The sequence below is a fragment of the Leptinotarsa decemlineata genome, unplaced genomic scaffold (genome assembly GCF_025532065.1).
Source record: "Leptinotarsa decemlineata unplaced genomic scaffold, Ldec_3_MD MMD2_tig00078422_RagTag_RagTag, whole genome shotgun sequence".
Lineage (NCBI taxonomy): Eukaryota > Metazoa > Arthropoda > Insecta > Coleoptera > Chrysomelidae > Leptinotarsa > Leptinotarsa decemlineata.
The window spans coordinates 630,154-652,643 of NW_027412747.1; the positions used below are offsets into that span (position 1 = coordinate 630,154).

Here is a 22,490-nt window from a genome sequence, read left to right on the forward strand (position 1 = left end):
ACAGGAAAAATGTGTAATATAAAAAGATTTTCATTGGATTTTTCACAGCACACTCAAGCATTATATGAAAAGAGACGTAATTATTTCTTTATTGATAGTTTTTATTTTATGTAAAATTAAAAGGAATATTAATCAAAATTATTCAACTGGATGAATTTGTCTCTTCATCAGTAGTGTCATCCTCACCAATCTGAATTATCAGTGGCTCGATTTGTGCCTCTATTATGTTATCAAGCTTCCACATCTTTGTCTCGACTTCCGATATCACATGCAAAACACACTTCTCCCATTTCTCCGCTGTGACTCTTTTCAAAGCCTCATCAAAAAGTACTTTGAGATCTGCAAATTTGAACGTAGTGTTATGCTGAGCTACAAAATTCTTCACATCCGCCCATATTAACTCGATGGGATTGTGCTCGCAGTGGTATGGAGGCAGGCGAAGGACAATTTTGTTTCAGCCTGCTGCTATCTCATCGACTATATATTTTTGGTATTCAAGCTTGCGCTCCTTGACAATTTTTAGTAGCTGTACTCTTAGCATTGAGTCTTCAAAGCTAATATTCTTTGATCGCAGCCAATTTTGGATTTCAACCTTCTTTGAAGACGTTGTCAGAATCTTCTCTAACCGTTGCGAATGATAAGGTGCATTGCCCATTACAATCACAGCATTATCCTCCAGATGGGGTAGAACTTTGGAAAACCACTGTTCGAAAGATTCACCGTTCATTTCTTCGTGATAATCTCCAGTTTTCTTCGACTCGAAACACCACAGCCCTTCAGCAACAAACCCATTCTCATTGCCGATGTGACAAATAATAAGCCGTTTTCCTTTACCTGAAATTATGAAGAGGTATGTAAGTAAATAAAACAAATACGAGGGTTACTTTTTATATATTGAGATTGAGGCAGGTCTTAATATAAATATAAGTTTACCTGATGGATTTGTTAATCCAGTGGATAGTCCATCTAGAAAGGCCCTCCTAGATGAGGTCACAGTTTCATCGACCCATACTTTAGGGGTAGTATGACCAGTATTAACCCAGGTTTCATCTATATAATGAATTGTTCTCTGTTGTTCCCTATAATATTTAATTATGGTCAAATACTCTCTCCTCCATAACACAATTTCCTCTGTATCCAATAATAAACTATTGCGCCCTCGTATTTTCCATACAAAATTCAAATGTTTCAATACTTTATGGAATGTTGACTGCTTAAAACTTGGCAATAAAACATCTTCTTTTATTTCTGTGAGTACTTTGTCTATCGCGGGTATTTCATTTCTGAAAAAGTACTCATGCACTTTCCTTCTGATTGCATGTTTATCAGCATCATCTATTGATTTTATAATGGTTTGACGATTCTGATTTGTATTCGGTTTGGAAAATGTATGATTTTGTTTAAAATCCCGTAAAACATTGTAAATCGAAGCGCAACACACTACAATTTTATCGAAAACTTTCGATACGACTTCGTCGACAGTCGATGTCTCAATTTCTTCCATCTCTTTCTTGAACACATTTAAAATCACTTGTTTCATCTCAACACTCAAATGTCTTTTTTTGGATCGTTTCCTGGCTGGACTCAGAGGATAGCTCACAGTGTCATCAGCAGTGTCTGTACTGGACATCTTGGAAAACAATTTTAAACAATATACTATAACGCACGCCACACAAACACGCAAACGACTGATTACAACCTTGTGCTGGTACCGAACTCGTACCAAGAAGGCGAATTCACCAATGAACGCTGCCCTTTCCATCTGACACTGGGCGATCACATGAACATCACGCTTCGGTTTTGTTTTACTCTATCTTGGATTTGGATAGACTTTAGGTAGCATCGATTCAAAATATAAAAATTGAAAAATTAGATATGATAGACTATTTACTGAATCCAACTATAATAGTGTTATGGTACAATTTTCTTTTGTTATAAATTAAACATATTATTTATACTTTTAATAATCGGATAGTTTATTCATTTCCATATGCACATTTATGTATATTTAAAACCTTTCTAACCTGCCTATAGCACCAACTAGGTCTGTAAAGAGGTTGTGTTCTTTTTTTTCCTCACACACAAGGACATAATGATAAGGACGGAAATTTTGCGAAAACGTATTTTTCGACAGTGAATTGCTGAATTAATTGCTGGTTGAATTATTTCGCTCGTTAAATACCTAGAAGGGATTTTCGAATTTTCAGCCAATTGTGGTTCCTTTTTGATATTGTGAAGTTTGGAGTATTTTGAGACAGTATTGGAAACCACCGCTGCAAAAGCAGGATTTTTATAAAAAGGGCAAATAGTCAGTATTTTCTCTCAATTTTCAGAGGACGATCTTTGTCTGTTTTGTGTTGGAAACACCCTCGATTATTAGGAGGTCAGTACAGTATTTTCAAACAACCTTGTTCAACTCAGCTATGGAACTCATAAAAAATTTTGTCCTTATTTTTCTTACTTTTTGATTACGATATTGTCATGAGAATATTTTTCTTCAGGGTGTTAGAATATCCCTACGAGAGGCGTATCTGCATCAGCTTGAAGTTGGGAAATTGAAATTGATTGCCAGTTCATTCTCTTGAAGAAGTTTCCTGGACCTAGCTTTAACTAATAATTACCACTGGGAATATTAACGGATTCCTACTACATCCGTATCCACCGATAGTGCCGGATCAGTATTCATCCCCTGGCAACTTACGAAAAAGGAGCACTGTTCATTTATTTCCTATATAAAAATGTACAAGTTACCTCATTGAGATGAGTTGTGTAAGCTTTCACGTGACGTCACATATTACCACATATTAGTGAATTTTATTAACTGTATTATGGTAGTGGTAATCTAGTAAATGAAGTGAGAAATTGGCAAACAGAGGGTTCACTGTATTTATTTTTTTATTATTGTAATAAACTCCCTCAGTCATTGCAAATAGAACTTTTATGAGAAGTTCAATAGTTGAATAGTGGGCTTCCCCAATAACTGGGCAGTTTTCCGATTTTTAACTGGCCAACAAAAATTGGAGGCGCTTCCCCATTTAGTTAAAAATCTTTTTTTTTCTTAAATTAGTTGCACCCAGGACTTAGTGCAAACCACTGACCTAGACGGGAATGTTAGTGGTGTTTTGATTTTCGGAAACCCTATTGTAATTTAATTATCTCGTTCAAAAACATCGCGTAGCAATAGGTTCTATTTGAAATGTCAAGTCTTTCACAATAAATTCCTTAAAATTTTCAATGACACTTTTCCCATTCGAAAGAACAAAAACAAACGAAAGAAGCAATGGCTTACAAAAGGATTTGAACATTCTGCGAGAAATATGAGATCTCTGCATTATATCATGAAATATACAAATGCAGATTTTTTTCATAATTACTACAATAAGTTCAGATCAGTATATCAAAAGATTATAAAGTTAGCATAGGAAAATTATAAAAATCGCATTTATGGTGCTACCAACAAATCAAAGGAGAGCTGGAAGATAGTAAATGATATTTTAGGAAACACATTAAAAAAGAAAGTGGATTTGGAGTTGAATGTGGATACATTGAATGAGTACTGTTTTTTAGTTGCAGATGAATTGACAAAAAATATAACCGTAGCTTATGATCCACTAATAAATCTAGCAAACGTGAGTGTTAACGAAAACTTAATCTTATATGACACTAACATTGATTGATGAAAGGAAAGAAAAGTTACATGATATTAAAAATAAAACCGCAACTGGATTTGATGACATTTCTTCCAGATAATGCCCTGAACCAACTAGTATCTCTGATAAATGAATCCTTCAAAGAAGGCATATTTCCACCTTTTCTCAAAACATCAATTGTCATACCAATCTAGAAAGGTGTTGAAGTGAGCTTTCCCATGAATTTTAGGCCCATTTCCCTCATTCCCACGTTAGCGAAAATTATCGAAAGACAAACATAATACTATCTTATATGGAAAGATGTATAGTGTCAATCAACTTATCTATAAATTTAATATCAAACGAATACACAAAAAAGCTGAATTATTATGCTGAAGGAGATATTTCTTTCTTGGAGATCAACAGCCGCGGTGGTAAAAAGCTTAATATTCATATCATAGCGAAAAATGTATTAAACTATAACATTCTAACGAAAAAACAAGGAAATAATTTATAATTATATGAGACGACTATATGTCTATATGAGACGACTTTTTAGATCAAGCTCAGAACATCCTTTCTATAGACCTGTGATATCCCAAGAAATTGATTCCAAGGTTGAACAATGTTCTGGAAATGATAGTAGTAGTTACAATTTCAAATCTATTACAAAAACCTGCACATTATTTTAGACGTAAGTATGACGAACTTCTGAATGTACTTCTGAATAGTCGGAATTTTTCCAGTATAGTATTGTTAACAGAACATTGGTGTGATAGTAATGAGCCTATATACATACCTTCCTACTCTGTGGTATGCAGAAACTCCAGAGCAGACTCAAACCACGTGGGAAAACTTATTCTAGTGGCTGACACTGCAGTTACTGATTACTCCTTCTCTCAAATCGAAAAGTTCAGTGACTTGAATGATAAAACATTTGAATTCACAATCTGCTTTAGCAAAAAATATAATTTAAATGTTGTATGTCTTCACCATCTCCCTGTACGGATGTTAATATATTTTTGAGAAATCTAGAGCTTCTCTTGTCTGACCTGCCGATAAATAGTTCTATAATCGTAACAGGCAATTTCAATATCAATTACAATGACTGTGATTCTCTGGTTAATGAGTCACCGAAGAACTTACTTTTATCATTTGACTTAAGTATGCACGTTGATACGGATACTCGCATTTCTCGATTTTCTGCATCCTGCATCTACTATGTCTGTAGCAATATTGTCAAGCAAAATGTTTCATGCAGTTATTCCATCCGGATTATCTGATCATGAAGCAGTGATATGTTCTATTCTTTGAAAATCAACAAAAAAACAAACCTTACATAAATATGATAGATTGTTCAGTCGTTCAAACTATGATAGGTTCTATCAAAACTGCCTCGAAATAGACATACTCTCTCAATGTGCCCCCTTTTTATAATTCCACAGTGCATTGTCTGATGTGTTTGATAAGTAGTTTCCAGAACAAATGATTAAAAATTAATGTAAAAAGCCATGGGTGACAAAAGGACTGAAAACATCCTCTAGAAACCTACGCTCACTGCATTTATATCAGAAAATTCACATATGAAAAATTTTTCTGGAACTAGTTCAATGATTACAAAAAAGTCTATTGATCCACTATCAGTGAAAAACTCTGAACTCTCACTCAATCCTAATATAATAAATGAGTTCTACTGTGTTCTATTGCTAAACAGTTGAGTAACACAATTCAAGCTCCATATGATCCATTGATCAACTTAGACAATATAAAAATTCATGACAGTCTTATTTTATATGACACTCACCTTAATGAATTGTTCAAAACACTTCATGACATTAAAAACAAAAACACGGCCGGATATGATGATATTTCCGTTAGGATTCTTTTGAATTTACCACTCAATGCTCTACAAACCTTGATCGCCCTTATTAATACCTCATTCAGAACTGGCTCATTTCCTTCTTGCCTGAAAATTTCCGTTGTCATTCCAATACATAAAGGTGGTGATTTAGATAATCTCTCCCATCAGCGTCCTATTTCTTTAATACCGACTTTAGCAAAAATTATTGAGAAATTAGTCAAAGTACGTTTAGAAGAATTCTTAAAACTGCACTGTATTATAAGCAAAAACCAGTTTGGGTTTCAGGAGGAAAAAGATACAAATGATGCTATCTTCTCTTTTTTATATGAAATTTACTTTGAAATAAATGCTGGTGGAGTAGCTGCCGCAATTTTTTGCGATATTTCAAAGGCATTTGATTGCGTCAATCATAAAATTTCAATAAAAAAACTTCATAAATATGGATGTAGAGGTGTAACGAACACTTAGTTCGAATCGTACCTTTCAGGTTGGAGTCAAAAGGTGAGGACAACGGATCTCTCGGAGAACAGGGCTATCGAATCTGGTGTACCACAGGGTTCTGTGTTAGGTCCTATTATATTTCTGCTATATATGAATAACATCTCTATAATCAACCTATGTGGTAGTTTCACTCTATTCTGAAATATTTTGGAAAGAAAAAACTCAGTGGAGCTAAATAAAATAATATTCGACTTGAAGGTGAAGAGCTGGTGCGATGCAAATTTACTCTCTCTCAATGCATCCAAAACGAATATATCATTCAAATGTTTGCTTGATGAAATTTCAATAGACGCTGCCATATTACAAAATAAATTAAACATAAAATTTCTCGGTGAATTCATTGATAATAGGCTGAAATTTGATGAACACCTTAAACAACTCAAGAGTAAGATCTCCTCCGAATGTTATGCAGTTAGAGTGGTTTCAAATGAGTTTGGTTTCCATATCGCAAAGACCGTTTACCATGCACTTATTGAATCTCGACTACGTTATGGAATATCTTTTTGGGGAGCATGCAACTCATCCCTTCTCTCTTCTGTATTAATATTACAGAAGAGTGCACTAGATGTCTCTGTAAAGTCAAACCCAGAGAATCGTGCAGGAACTCGTTCACTGCTAATAAAATTTTAAAAGTCATCGCACTTGTTATCTTAGACACGGTTTGCCTTATTTATTAACATATATCGAAGTTTAACTTTGCTTGAACTTCTTATGCTACTCGTAATAGCAATTATACCTTTAGACTTCCCATCCCAACTTCGAATTTAATCATAGATTCCATATACTATAATGGTGGTAAGTTGTTCAATCATCTACCACTAGAAATGAGATCTGCAAATCTAAGCAACATTCATTTCAAAAAGACGATGAAGAACCTACTAGTGATAGACCCTATTATAGTTTGGAAGAGTATTTTAGCGAATCCTTTTAACAATAAATTAAACAATGTATTCTTTGTACTATCACTTTATACAGGGTGATATTTTATCTATACATTTTTAGAACTTTTTTTATATTTACATTTATACATTTTTGGAACTTTTCTATATTTATATTTATACTTTTTTAGTACTTTTTCTATATTAACATTGTATTTCTTGGACTTTGTCAATAAGATTCAAATCTTCGGACAATAAAGTATATTTTGATTTAATTTGATTTGACTCGTTAAGAGAAGAATCTTTGACTTTTTGCAGGCGTGTGATATATTGAGCATCAAACAATTTGGATTCAGTACAATAAGAAATGATACAAATGATGCAATATTTTCACTGTTATATGAACTGTATACTGGGATCAATGATGGGAAAGTTACCGCGGCTGTATTTTGTGATTTATCGAAGGCTTTTGACTGTGTGAATCAAGAGATACTGCTGCGGAAGCTTCACCGTTACGGATTTCAAAATAAAGCACATTCGTGGTTCACGACATATTTATCTGGCCACACACAAGTAGTTAACAAAAAATCTATCTCAAGTTTAGGTAATATACAATGTGGTGTTCCGCAAGGATGAGTCTTGGGTCCAATTTTCAAATCAAATCAAATCAAAATATACTTTATTGTCCGAAGATTTGCATCTTATTGACAACGTCAATACAATTTAAATATTGAAAAAGTCATAAAAAAAGTATAACTTTAGACAAAAAAAGTCTCAAAAATGTATAAATGTAAATATGAAAAAAAGTTCTAAAAATGTATAGATAAAACACCACCATGTATAAAGTGAGAGTACAAAGAATAAATTGTTAATTTATTTTTAAAAGGATTCGCTAAAATACTCTTCCAAACTGTAATAGGGTCCACAATATTGTAGTATCATCTGCAAATAGAGTGAAACTACCAGATATGTCAATCACAGAGACGTCATTACTAGTCATTTGAAGATACCACACCCACATTAACATCGATATTATAATAGCATATATATTATCTAGTGGTATTTGTAATTTACATTGTTATTTTTTCTATTGAATGCTTGGATAATTCCGAGCATATATATTTTAGTGTTATGAAGTTGGACTGTGACTTTGTAAATTTAATTTTAAAATTGTTTTTGTACATTAGAATGCCTATTTGAAATAAATATCATTATTATTATTATATAGCAGAAATAGAATAGGGCCTAACACAGAACCCTGTAGTACACCAGATTCAATAGCCCTGTTTTCCGAGAGTTCCGTAGTCCTCACCATTTGACTCCGACCTGAAAGTTATGATTCGAACCAAGTGTTCGTTACATCTCCACATTTTGTTTTTACTATATGTTAATGACCTGACGATGCTTGACATTAAAAGATATGTCACCCTGTTCGCCGATGATACCACAATACTATGGCATAATGATAAGTAAGCTATCTTTATCATATCATTAATTCAGATATAATTAAGGTCAACGAGCGGCGCGACTCGAACCTTTTATCCTTCAACATATTGAAAACTAAGATAGTGTCTTTCAAATGTGCAACTGCTGATATTTCTTTAAACCACCAGATTATTGAAAACAGTGATTTTTCTAAATTTCTAGGACTATACAACGACAACGGTCTCAAATTCAATGAACATGTCAAAAACTTGAATAAAAAATTGTCCTCTGGTTGTTGCAAACGAGCTAGGATACCCAACTCCTTGATAGAGTCACATTTGGGACATGGTATCCCATTCTGCGGAGTGTGCAGTGGTAATGTTCTTCAAAATGTTTTTGTCTTACAAAAAAAAGCCCTGAGATACCTTTGTAAACTAAAATTTCGCGATTCGTGCAGATTTCACTTCAAGCAACACAACATACTCTATAGTGTCTATATTTATACTTGAAATAGCGTGTCTCATAAATAAACACAAACAAAATTTCATTACAGGTAATAGGTACCCCACCCGTCAAAGTAACCATCCAAACTACCATTACCATCTTGGTTTTCTAGAAAACACAAGATTAATTTTGAGTCCACAAAACAGATAGCACAGGTGCAAAACCCAAGAATTCGACAAATCAGGGAAGCTATCGAAATCGAAAAGCAAGGCCTCATCAACAAAAGGGATGACTCACTAAACATCCCAAGGATTTGGAAAACAATAATTAAAAACAACCCCCAAAGAAAACCACAAATTGATAATGAACCATCGCAGGTAGGAGAACCGCCAGAAGCCTTTAACAACTCTCAGGTATAAAAACAGGTAGGAGAACTGCCAAAAGCCATCAACAACCCTCAGGTGGAAAAACAGGTAACAAATCCATACAACCTACGCAAACGAAACCATATAAAAACACCACAAGAAGAACCTAACATCAGTTACACCTCTCGAAGCGAAGCAGTAACTCGTCTTGATAATGCCATCTGAGATGATGGCGAAACGTCGACTATCGAATAGTACACAACGGATGAACACCTGGAAAAACAACACATCATATTCTACCATCCGTGAAAACCTACATTGTAATATATATATATATATATATATATATATATATATATATATATATATATATATATATATATACATCCCGATATCAATATGGCATCCATACATTGAATGCGCTGATAGGGCGTCCATCATAATTTGAAGAATTTACCGAATATATTTCATGGTAAGTACTAGAAAACTGATTTCTGTAGGCTGGCATGACATTTTTACCACCATAAAAAAATTGAGTTCACTATTGATTCGATAGTAGAGCGTCCGTCCGTCAAACATTCATAAGAACTCCTCAGTATACACCATCATCAGACATCTGATTGATAATAGGGAGTCCAATAAGTATATTTTCATACATGAAATAGATTATTGGGAATCCTTACAACGTTGCCAATATTTACCGCATTAAATGTAGGCAGCAAGTGGGTTTTAATTTCTTCACATCTGTTTTTCAACAAGCGTTGTGCCAACGACAAATTGCGTATGGATTTCAGGTAGCCGGTATGTATTTCATTTTTACATAGGTACCAAGTGATATTGACTGATCATGAAAAGTTTATTCCATAACGAAATTTTCAATATCATTCGATAATTTTTGTCTTGGTTGGCATATTTCCATTTTAACACTGTATGATATTTAAGCGAGCCGAATATAATGATAGGAGAAGTGAAACCGACACATGCATGGTGTGATTATTGAAAGTTCAACTTTAATTACAAAAAGTTCATTGTATATTTCCATTAGAAAACAGCAAGAATTCAAAGTATTCAAACTAGTTGAAGACGCCAAAATGACAGACGATAGGATAAATAATATGAATTACCAAAGAATGTAAATATTCACGGCCGTAGATGACAGTGTAAAATCTGTTTTCAGCGTTTGCGTGGTTTGCAGGTTTTTATGCCTGACGTTTCGTCTACTACTGCGGTATACATTATCAGAGGCGATGTGGTAACGGTTGCAAAGCCCGAGTTCGTGGTCGAGTTGTTGTTCCCGTTAACTGAGTTATTGAGCATTGAAAAATTTGGTTGTTGAAAATTGGACGTGCCTGAGTGTTTTGTTGAGCACAGTCATATTTACTCAGTGTCATATTTATTCCATTTGGCTGATACACACTACACAGGATAGCCATCTAGAAGGCATCAAGACCTGTCAAGATTCATTTCCGTGTATGGTATACGATTTTTCGAGTCATGCATTTTTCAATATTTCTTTAAGGACTGACCTAAATATTTTTTAATTTTTTCTAGAGTTTTTCGTTTTTAATACGCTTTTATTAGGTCGACCTGTATGTATGTATGTAACTATGTAGTCAAATCTAAGAAAACTAATTTAACCATCTTTTAAAGATCGTAGCGTTATGAAAATTGGCAGTTTTATGTGATTTTGATGACAATATGGTAGGTACTCTGGAGCTGATCTGATGATGGAGCCGGAAGATAGGCACTAGGATTCCATGATGAAATATCGTATCATAGTCGTGTTTGGTCTTGTAATGAACGTGAATCTCTTTTTATCAATGTGCTCCACAAGATCACATTATAAAAGTTCAAAAACATTATATTTTGTTCATTATGATTTTTTTTAGTAACATAACATATTGTTTTAATTTTTCTATATATTTATCATTATATCCTGTTTCTGTATTAAATAAAGACATTCGGTAAGTTGAACAAACTGTTTTAGCGCAATTTGTTTATAAATTGTGTATGACCGTATGGGAATTCAAAAAATTTTTATCTTCATAATATGATATTCAGAAAAAAATACGATTTTTAATTGTTTATGAACGTTTTTTTATATATCTCGAATGTTCAAATGATTATTCGGAGAATGTTTTCTATTTTGAAAATCATAATTGACATTTCTCTACAAATTGACAGAAACATTTTTCATAATTAATTTTATCATTCATTACCAAAACAATTTATTATTAACGCATTCTTAACCGTCAGAGTTAGTATCTGAGTTTGATACGTAGAATGCCTGAATCAGTTTTCGATATACTGGATGGTTATTATTTTGTTGATCAACAATCATGCCGTACTCGAAGTTGAAATTGTCATCATCCCAACAGTTGTCAACAGATGCACTTCATCACTGCTTTTCTACTGCTTTAAGTTTCACTGCAGTTAGATACTATGTAACTACAATGAACTAGTTTCAGTAATTCTAAAGCTGCCAATGATTCTGGTGTTTTCATGGACAAAAAGAGAGTCTCAATTTTTTCTCATCCCCAATCTGTAGCTGTTGTAAGATTGTTCAGCTATGTTCGAACTTGACTAGTCTGATCAAGAAGTGCTTTTTTCTTCTTCAGCAGTCTCCGAAAATTATGGTTGAGGTGTCATTCGATTCGGAATAGCGTCTAGAAAGTTTTTGGGAACGGACAACTTTCGGAAATGAAAATAGCAAAAGTTATAAACAATTTAGTGAAAAATAAAAAACGGGTTTAGTTATTTCAAAACTAATTGAGATTTTCAAATTCGAAAATAGGAAGAAATTTTCTATAATAAAGTCTTAACTCCCGGAACTGTATGACCAATATTTATAATTTTCCCGAAGCCCTGAAAATGAGATCGTAATCGGATGTTTGGCCGCCGTGAACCGTGCCTGTTTGGGCCGTTTTTACAAAAAAAAAATTTGGCATATAAAATTTATAAATCAAGGAATGAAAGAATTCAGGCAGATACTCAAATGCTAAATTAACAATAATCTGTCGGTGAAAATGTTTATTGCAATTATTCGATTTATTACGCTATTGTTAATATTTTTATTTTCACCACTAGTTGACAATTTTTTTTTAAATGTTTTTAAATGTTTTCAATTATTTGGAACAAAAAAAAAATTAAAATTTTTAAAATTTTTCATTGTTTTATAAATAAACAATTTGTAATAAACAAATGAATTTTTTCATTTCATTTTTGTTCTTGTTGCAATTAATGAATGAAAAACAACCCTGTATTTTTTTTTAATTTTTTTAATTTTTTATCGAATTTTATAAATTTTGGCGCTCTATAATCAATCTATTTTTTCATCATTTAAATTATTATATTCATTAAACTAATGGAGATACAATGAAAAATCGCTAGACTCATTTTTTCTCCATTAATAAAAGAATATATTCAGCTGAAGTTTGATTTTTTTATAAAATTATTCATTCGAATTATTCTAATTTTTTACAATTTTTTTTTTGAAATATTGACAATTAGTGGTAAAAAAATTGTAAATTAACAAATGCGGTTTTTTGCATTGCACACAATTTTTCAAGAAACGCTATTTTTTTTTAATCATAATTTTTATTAAAGATTAGGATCCAAAATAAATTCAAATATGTTATAAACGCATTTGTTTATAACAAATTTTTAAACAATAGGTGATGAAAAAAATATTTTTATGTAGCTTCTGATTTGAAAAAAAAATATACTAATAATAATAATCAAAAAAAAATTGTTCTTCGATTATTTAATAAACTTTTTAATTCAAAAATGCAGTAAATGGTTAATAAATAACTGAAAAATAATAATTTTTCAATATTTTGGAAGTAAATCAATTCCTAACCGTTATAATCATAACTCTATGGAAGGAAAAAAATTCCACACTTTTAGTTTGAAAAATATCACACTTGCAATAATGATAATCGAGTGATAAAAAATTGTTAATTAACAATAGCATAATAAATCTAATAATTGCATTAAAAATTTTTTACCGACAGATTACTGTTAATTTATCTTTTGAGTATATGACTGAATTTTTTTATTCCTCAATTTATATATTTTATATGCTATAAATTTTTTTTTTGTAAAATTAACCTAAACACGCACGGCCTACACGCGGCTAAACACCCGATTTAAAGCTCTATTTCAGAGCTCCGGGAAAATTATAAATATTGGTCCTACAGTTCCGGTAGTCAGGACTTTTCGATAGGAAATTTCTTCCTCTTTTCGATTTTTTTTTTTTTCGATTTTGAAAATTCCAATTAGTTTTTGAGATATTTCCAAAAAACTGGACCCATTTTTTATTTTTCACTAAATTGTTTATAACTTTCGCAATTTTCATTTCCGAAAGTCATTCCGAAACATTGGCAAATGTTTCTCTGAAAATAGCTCAGCATTCTTGGATTATTCTTTCCTTCAGTGGCTTTATTGAATCAGATTGCGTCGTCTTTAAAACAACCTATTTTAAGTAAGTGGCCCAGAGGAAAAAATCTAGAGGAGATAGGTCCAGGGATGTGAGAGGCCATTCAGTGGAATCTCTTCTTCCAATACATTGATCAGCATAATTATTATCTAACCATTGAATAACTGGAACTACAAAATAACAAGGTTCCCCATTCTGTTGAAAATGTAATACATTTTCTTTCAGAGATAAATTGCCGTGTATGTCTCTGTGATTCTCTAATTCATGAACTATCCGAGGTTCGATAGATCTTTCTAGCATGTGATCATACATTTCGCCATTTACATTTTCTTCTATATACAGTGTGTAACAACGAAAACCTAACAGAGCCGTTTTTGAATATAAAAAGTAAGATTTTCAAAAAAGCTCGGACACGTCGATTTCTAATTGAAGGAGGACACCTTTCAGACTAATCAGATTTTTTGTAGTACGCACCCCCTCAGAGAGGTGCGTCCGACGACCTTTATTTAGATGGGGAAAGTAGGTCGAGTGGCACCTTGTTTTAAAGGTCTTTCGAATACCTTCACAACTCTGTTAAAAGAAAATTTTTGTAACGATTAGTTTTCGAGATAATTTGAAGTTAAAATTGCCATGTTGATAATACATTAGACAGACCACTCGGTAACTTGTATGCCTAAATAAAAAAAATTTTAAGCAGTTCTTCTTATCAATTTTTTGTTAAATAACAACGTTCGATTGTTTTGTTGAAACGGGTCGTGTATTGTTATTTGTTTAAACATTTCTTTCACTACTGCCGAAAGGGTTTCAGTTATTGCTTCATTTTTTGGCAACGACCAAAATGCTAATAAAACATCAATTTTATTTAACGAGCAAAAACCTGGTAAACACCTAAGCAGAAATCACGTTCTGGATTTGGTCACAAAATTCAGGGAGACAGGTTCGGTTTTAAATGAAAAAAGTGATGTTCAGAGAAGGGTAGTGAATGACGATAATGCGATTGTAGTGTTTGGTCAAGTCATCGCCAATCCCAGGTTAAGTACCAGAGGTTTATCCGCAATGGCAGGAATAAGCCATATGATCGCATGGAGAATCCTTAAAAACCACAAATACCATCCTTACAAAATTAAACTTGTTCGTGAACTCAATGAGGATGATTTTGACCGAAGACAGGAGTTTTGTGAGGGCATGAGTGAAATATTAATGCAAAATCCCGAACTGCTTTATAACATCTGTTATTCGGACGAAAGCTCATTTTATTCAAATGGTTGCGTGAACCGTTACAATTGCCGTTATTGGTCGGATGAAAACCCAAGACAATACGCAGAAATACATACCCAACATCCCCAAAAGTTGAATATCTGGGCCGGAATATTAGGCAATCATATTATAGGTTCATTTTTCATTGATGGAAATTCAACCGGTGATTCTTATTAACAACTTCTTGAAGAGGCAATTCAACCTTCATAAGTAGGTGCCACTCAATTTACCTAAAATGTAATGGTGGTAACCAACCCCATCCCCCGGAGAAATCTCCTCGTAATAAACAAATAATTCGACATCAAATGGACACGTATTAGCAGGTTGTCATAAAAAGCAAAAATTTATTTTTTTTATGAGAGTTCTGAACGTAACTTGCACCTTAAAAACAATTTGATTTATTTTAAAAAGAGTTGAACTCAATGCAAATACCTTTAAAACTTCAAATTATCTCGAAAACTAATCGTCACAAAAATTTTCTGTTGACAGAGTAGTAAAGGTATTCGAAAGACCTCTAAAACAAGGTGCCACTCTCCTTCCCTATCTATCCCTATCTATTATCGAGACGAATAAAAAAAAATAGAAGAGGCGTAAAATATTCAAGTCTTAATATTAATGCTACGATGGTAAAAATCATGTTTTTGAAAATTTACTAAATTAATAATAGAAAATAAAATTTATTCTGAATGAATTCTTTTATTTGATGAACCAAAACTTACTGCATCGAATGTAGCTTTGAAGAGTACCATTGAAGAGCATATCTTAAGAGCTTTCAGATAATGTATCACAAGTAGGTGGTTGCCTTTCAAAAATATGAAGTTGTGGTGGCTGGGGGCAAGGGTGTGAGAGAAAAAACAAGTTAGTCATCACATCATTTGTTTCTCCCTTTGTATTATGAAAGTTGTTTTCAGCGATTTCTTATATTTTATTTGGTTGCTCAGAGATAGACCTTGTAAGTTTTCAAATTGTCACCCTGTGTATGAAACCGGCGCCGACCTACAAACATACCAAATCAACGATATTTCTAACAAATCATTGAGACTTCCCTCTCGCAAAAACTATTGCATTGTTGTCAGTTATATGGACGCCTCATAATCGCTCACATGTATGAAAAATATACGGCACAAGTATACGCGTACCTCCCGAGCGCCACCAAAATAAAAAAGACTCAACTAGAATATACGCCAATACATATAATTTTGACAATGAAATTGATAAATAGGCGCCCATCTGAAATTTTGTCAGATGGAAGATAGGGAACCTCTGAACTGCCTGGCATGGTGAAACAATTCGGCGTCCATATATGGACGCCTCATTGAAACCGGACGCCCGATTGATAGAAAATTGTAAATGTACGGAAGCTCTATTGATAGTTGGATATATATGTATATATATATATATATATATATATATATATATATATATATATATATACACACGCTTTGTAAACAAGATGTTATTCTTTGATATTAAAACATATTTTGATTGATTGATTCATTGATTTTTTTCAATGAGGACAAGAATATCTCCCTACAATTGTTCTCTATCTAAAACACGTATTCCTTGTATTCATAGGGTATGTGCCGATATTATAACTTTTCACAAAATACCCAGATCCAAAATAGATTAACTGTTCAGCAATCCTTTCGCAAATGAATATTCATGCTTCTTCTCGATAAGCTTAATCCCACAGATGCAATTATGGAAAATTGAAATTTCTTTCTTTATCTATTTCACACTTAATATCACTGAGAATACTTTAGTCACAATCAATAATATTTCCTTTCAAAAAATATATTATCATTCTGAAATGTTTGATGTATCATGTTTTCCAACTGGAGGTTACCCATAAATAAATAAATTAATAAATAAGTTATTGCTAGAAATGAAAATCTACTGTTTGTTATTTATTATTTTTGCCTTTCCTCATTAATTGTTTTGAAGAGATTACAATTGTTTTGAGTAATTGGTAAAAATGAGTGAACAAAAGAAACCTGGATAATTTTCCGATGATCAAAAGAATAAATTATAAAGTTCATGAAGAATGTAGAGGATTTTCGAAAAAGAAAGTTTACAATTCAATTTACCAATAATGTGTATTCAATTAAAATTTTATAATCAACCCTTACCGTTATCAGAACATCTGGACGTACAGTAGGAATCTCTGCAGCCATCAAATGTCTATCTTCTTGTCGGGAAAAGTCACCAGTATACAATATCTGAAAAATAAAAAAAGAAAAATTTTGAAAATCAATGGGTCGATTTGCATCGATATAACAAAATTATCCAGTTCTTTTTAGCTTATGATATATTCAGGAGAAATATGTTTTTGACGTACCTACACATAGAAGCGTATCTAATACTGACTTATTCAGTATTAAACAATCTAGTGATATAATTTCACTAGTTCGGACTTCCATTGTCTATTATATAAAATGATTTGAAATCCCTGAAACAAGTAAAAAAGAATAATTAAAAAAGAATAGTTGAAAATAACAATTATATTAAGCAACAATAAACCTGAAATGAAATGATAGTAAAATAACCTACAAGTAAAAATATAATAATTGAATAAATAAAAATTAAAGGAATGCAAAAAGAAAATAATAAAAAAATAAAAAAGTGTAGAGATTCCAAGTCACGTTAGTTCACGACGTTTCGATTGTTGGTATCTACAATCGTCTTCGGGTGATGACAGTCATCACCCGAAGACGATTGTAGATACCAACAATCGAAACGTCGTGAACTAACGTGACTTGGAATCTCTACACTTTTTTATTTTTTTATTATTTTCTTTTTGCATTCCTTTAATTTTTATTTATTCAATTATTATATTTTTACTTGTAGGTTATTTTACTATCATTTCATTTCAGGTTTATTGTTGCTTAATATAATTGTTATTTTCAACTATTCTTTTTTAATTATTCTTTTTTACTTGTTTCAGGGATTTCAAATCATTTTATATAATAGACAATGGAAGTCCGAACTAGTGAAATTCATCACGAAACATTGTCAACCACCTTCAAACAATCTAGTGATATATTGTATTGCGTTTTGTAATCTATTATATGCACTATCGGCGGTGCCCTCATCTTGTCGTCGTGATGGGGCTTGATCTTACTATCTGGGAAGCCTAGAAGGTAGGCCTGAACATTACTCTAGACGAGATGGACTTTGAAATTAGGAATTCAGCAGACCTAGAGTTGGCAGCAGTCAGACTATAGGGAGGAATCATCTCTATGTTCAATGAAAATTTTCCCCAGAAATGTCTCCTGGTGGAATAAAGATCCGGCACGCACAAAACAATAAACCGGAACTGCCTTCCAAAAATGTAAGAGAATCGGGAGTATGGGATCAATATAAAAATTCCCTAACTGAATATAACAAAGTCCTAAGGAAATCCAAGAGATATTAATGGACGAGACAATGCGAGGAGTTCGAAGTAGTCATATTTTGAACAGACTGAACGTTTATTTGAACGAAAACAGCATTGTATCCAAAATCCAATATGATTTTCAGAATTTAAAGTCATTCTTTATGTTCGAACGTCTTAAAATTAATTAGCAGGGGCGAGTGCCCTATTGGGGTCTTCTGTGACCTCGGTTGAATGCTTTGATTGTGTTGATTACGAAAATCTTTATGTTAAACTCCAAAATATTGGCATACAAGCAAATGCACTCAACTGGCTGACAAGTTTGTCTCATCATTAATGTTGATAATAATGTGAAAAAAAAATATACATCCAATTATGTGGATATTAATGTTGGTGTCCACAGGGCTCAGTGCTGGGCCCTATACTTTTTTCATTATACGTGAATAATATGGAATCCATCTCTACATATGTTCATTTCACACTATATGCAGATGATCCATCACTTGTTATATCAGATAAAATAGATCAAAATCTGCAAACCAAAGATAACTCAATCCTGCAGAAATTAAACACCTGGTTTAGGGAAAATTCCCTACATTTAACTAATCGAAAAACACGCTCGATAATATTTTATGCTAGATAAAATTTTTCTGTGCTCTACGGTGAAGTTCTTAGGTGTGTGAACGGTGGTGTTCTTACGCGGATGAATTTCTCAGCTGGAAAACTCATCTTGGAACAATTATATCAAAACTGAACTCCATAATTAACTTCTCAGAAACGTTCGTCATATTCTAGACCAGAAACAGTTGATTATGCTGTATCATGCTCAAGTCAAATCTCGCCTTCGGTATGGTATTACTTTCTGGGGAGCATCCTCATTATGCAAAGATGTTTTTGACGCCCAGAAAATGATTATAAGATGTATAAGAATCTCAAGAAATACAAGCAGTAAAGCCTTTTTCAAAATTTCAAAATACTAATATTACCATGCTAATATATATTCAAATTGAATGTTTTTATATATGATAACCGTAACTGTTTTATGAAAAATGGAAATGTGCATTCTATTAATACTAGGCGTAAGACAGACTTTTAAGTGCCATATTGTAAAGATGCACTGTATTAAGGCTGTGATTATTCAATTTGCTAACCCTTGAACTGAAAAACCCTAGTACTATCCACAGCTTCAAAATTACACTGAAGTCCTTCTTACTAGAGAAAAGCTATTACTCCCATCAGGAAATGATTGAATAATGAAATGAAAATTTCAATGATTGTGTTACTCTCAGTAAGTTGTCTACATATTTTAAGTTTTATTTTTAAGCTCTTCTATAACTAATCCTACACAATGTACCTTTTTGATTGTCTTACAGGATAATAAAAATTATTATTATTATTATTATAGTATGTGGTTCAAGTATGTGCCAGACTCTACAAGATACTCTTAAATGAACCTCAGATCTCGATAAATAACTCAAGAAGAATCGCCGGGGTGTAAAAAAATAGGAGGAGAGGTTACAAGAGAGCTTCTTTGGGTGCACTTCCCAGTTCAGAAATTACAAATCTAACACCAGAGTCCTGAAAAAATTCAGATCCGAAAGATCAGTAGATTCGGAGAAAATTGAAGAGCTGTGAACTTATTTCATATAAGACGCCGGGACCAGTAGGCATTTATTCAGTGTTGGTGCAAAAAAAAACTCTACTTCAAACACTGAGTGTAATCCTCAGAGAAAGTTTAGCTCTGTGATACATACCAAAACATGCAAACTGACCACCTTCATTCCAAAACCTGGAATGAAGGACTCGTAGAAGGCCTTGAGACCAATCAGCATCATGAGATAGAAAGAGAGAAGAGGACTTATGAAAAAAAACTATAACACCTGCATTGGAGACACACATTAATCTACCTTATTTACATTTCGTTATAATGAGGAGAGCAAGGGTGAGCAAATTTAGACTGGGAAACTCATCGAGCCACATGAAGTTCAGGTGCAAGTCCATATGGTTTGGAGAAATTTCAAGCTTCGTGGAAGACAGTGTTTGTCTCAGCCAATCCAGTTTTCATCTTGTACACTATAACCATCAGAAATAAATTATGGTTAAGTACAGAGAGAAGCCTATGCAGTCATGTTTGCACCAGTTTTTGTATGGAGCTCCGCCCCTGAGCATACCCTGAAGCTGCTGGATTCCATCCAGAAAAGAGCCATCCTCCTAATTGAAGACACAAACATCACTTGCAACAAAATGGTTTAGACTTTCGCGGCTGAGGTTTTCAGTGTCATTGTTTTTCGAGTTTAAAAGCCGTGGATTTTTGGAATTTCTTCCTGACGTTTCGCTGGCGCGAGTGGCTAGCTTCTTCAGAGGTTTAACCATCATAGCTTGCTGTCTGATGATAGTCTTGGAACATCGAAGAAAGGTTGGAGATTTTTCTCTTTCATTCGGAGAAAACTTCCTTTCGCACATGCACCGCTCTTGAAGATTTTTCTAATGTGCTTGTCTTTTGTCTTTGAAAAAAATGAAAGAAAGTTCACAATTTTGTCCGATTACCAGCCATTGAAAACCTTTTCAGGGAAGAAAATTAGTTGCCTGTCTACAATAACTCATGCCAGAATTTAAAAATGGGCTGTAATATTACCTGCATATTCATGTTGATTTTCTCAATTTAAAAAGTTACACATTTTTTTTGGTGATGGATACGTCAAAATAGAGATTTTTTAAATTCTGTATGATTTTCTCATATCTCAATACAAAATTTTTGGAAAGCAAGCTCTCTGGTTACAAATGTACGAAAGGAATATTTATTATTGTCATCATAAGATGGAACTTTGTTAAAAACAAAATATACAAATACCTTCACTCCTGCTATTTCTAACATGAACATTGCAGCTCCTAGTACATGTCCAGCATTATAAGCCCAAAACTTTACTCCAAGCACATCCTTTTCTTCATGAAAATTTATTGTTTCAATTTTGTCCATACTGGCCTCTAAATCTGCTTCAGTGTAGAGCATCTGCTCTGTCGCAATATTACTGAAATCAAGTACTTAGTCAATTGTCAGAATAGATAAAAAAATAGAAAAAAAAAATTGTTTAAATTTGCTGCAAATAGATGTACCAATACTTAATTCATTCAATAATTCCTTAAACTTGAAAGTGATTATATTTATTGATTGTAAATATAATCACTTTCAGGTGGTTGTATATATCTACATCATTCAATGATTATCTTTGCTTTCAGGTTTGAAATTTGTAAATCTTTTCAGAATATAATAGATGCAATTTGTTTCAAGGTGGTTGACAATGTTTCGTGGTGCATTTCATTAGTTCGGACTTCCGTTGTCTAATATGATATAAATTGATTTTAAATCCCTGAAAGAATCTGTAAAAATTTAAAATAAGCTGACAAATAACAATTATATCAAGCAAAAAAACAGAAATTACTATGAAATAAAATACAAGCAACAACCAAAAAAAAAAGTTGAACTATTAACACGACATGAAAATTAGAAAATTAAAAGATTTCAAACCAAGTTACTTCACGGCGTTTCGATTTTGATAACAGTTATCGTCCGAAGACAATTGTGGATACCAACAATCGAAACGTCGTGAAGTAACTTGGTTCGGAACCTTTCAATTTTTTAATTTGCATTTCTCATTTTTCATCTCGTGTTAATAGTTCAATTTTTTTATTTTTTGGTTGTGGCTTGTATTTTATTTCATCGTAATTTCAGTTTTTTTTTGCATAATATAATTATTCTTTGTTAGCTAATCTTTTCAATTTTTTACACATTTTTTCAGGGATTCAAAAACCATTTATAGCATATATCATATTAGACAATGGATGTCCAAACTAATGAAAAGAAGAAATATCTAGTATTCAATCTACCTTCCAATCAATTATTTGAGAAACAAGCAAACGCCTAAAACTTTTTAGTTTTCAAGGCACAAACCCTAGGACTGCCTAGATTCAAAAGTACCTTTCCACAAGATTGTTGGAATGTGTGTCATAAAATAGATGAGGAAAACGCAATGAGCCTATGAAACTGCAGTGTTTTCCAGAGGCTTGGAAAAAATGGACAAGTCGGATAGCTTCCAGGTAGAATAAAAAAATTGGAGGTTTCACTTAAACAGTATCGTGCATTACACATTTACTGATGAGTCGGTTTTCCTTATTTCCACCGACTCCTCTCTTTGACCCTCTCTGCTTATATATCCATTCAAATACTCGGGTAGGCACTATCAAAGTTCTTGAGTCCACAAGGACTCTTCAAACATCATTCGGAGTTATCAAGTTATGCAAGCCATTTTGCTCAGACTGTC

General features: G+C 32.9%; 1 protein-coding gene across 3 annotated transcripts in view; it reads right to left on the minus strand.

Moving 5' to 3' along the window:
- Window positions 1–22,490, minus strand: part of Cpsf73 (Cleavage and polyadenylation specificity factor 73) — a 174,168-nt gene that overhangs the window by 107,024 nt on the left and 44,654 nt on the right. For all 3 annotated transcript variants that reach the window (XM_074186075.1, XM_074186073.1, XM_074186074.1), the window contains exons 5-6: window positions 21,023–21,200; window positions 16,928–17,017 (exon numbers count right to left, since the gene is read on the minus strand). In XM_074186075.1, the coding sequence (XP_074042176.1) occupies window positions 16,928–17,017; window positions 21,023–21,200 (268 nt within the window). The remainder of the gene's footprint in view (window positions 1–16,927; window positions 17,018–21,022; window positions 21,201–22,490) is intronic.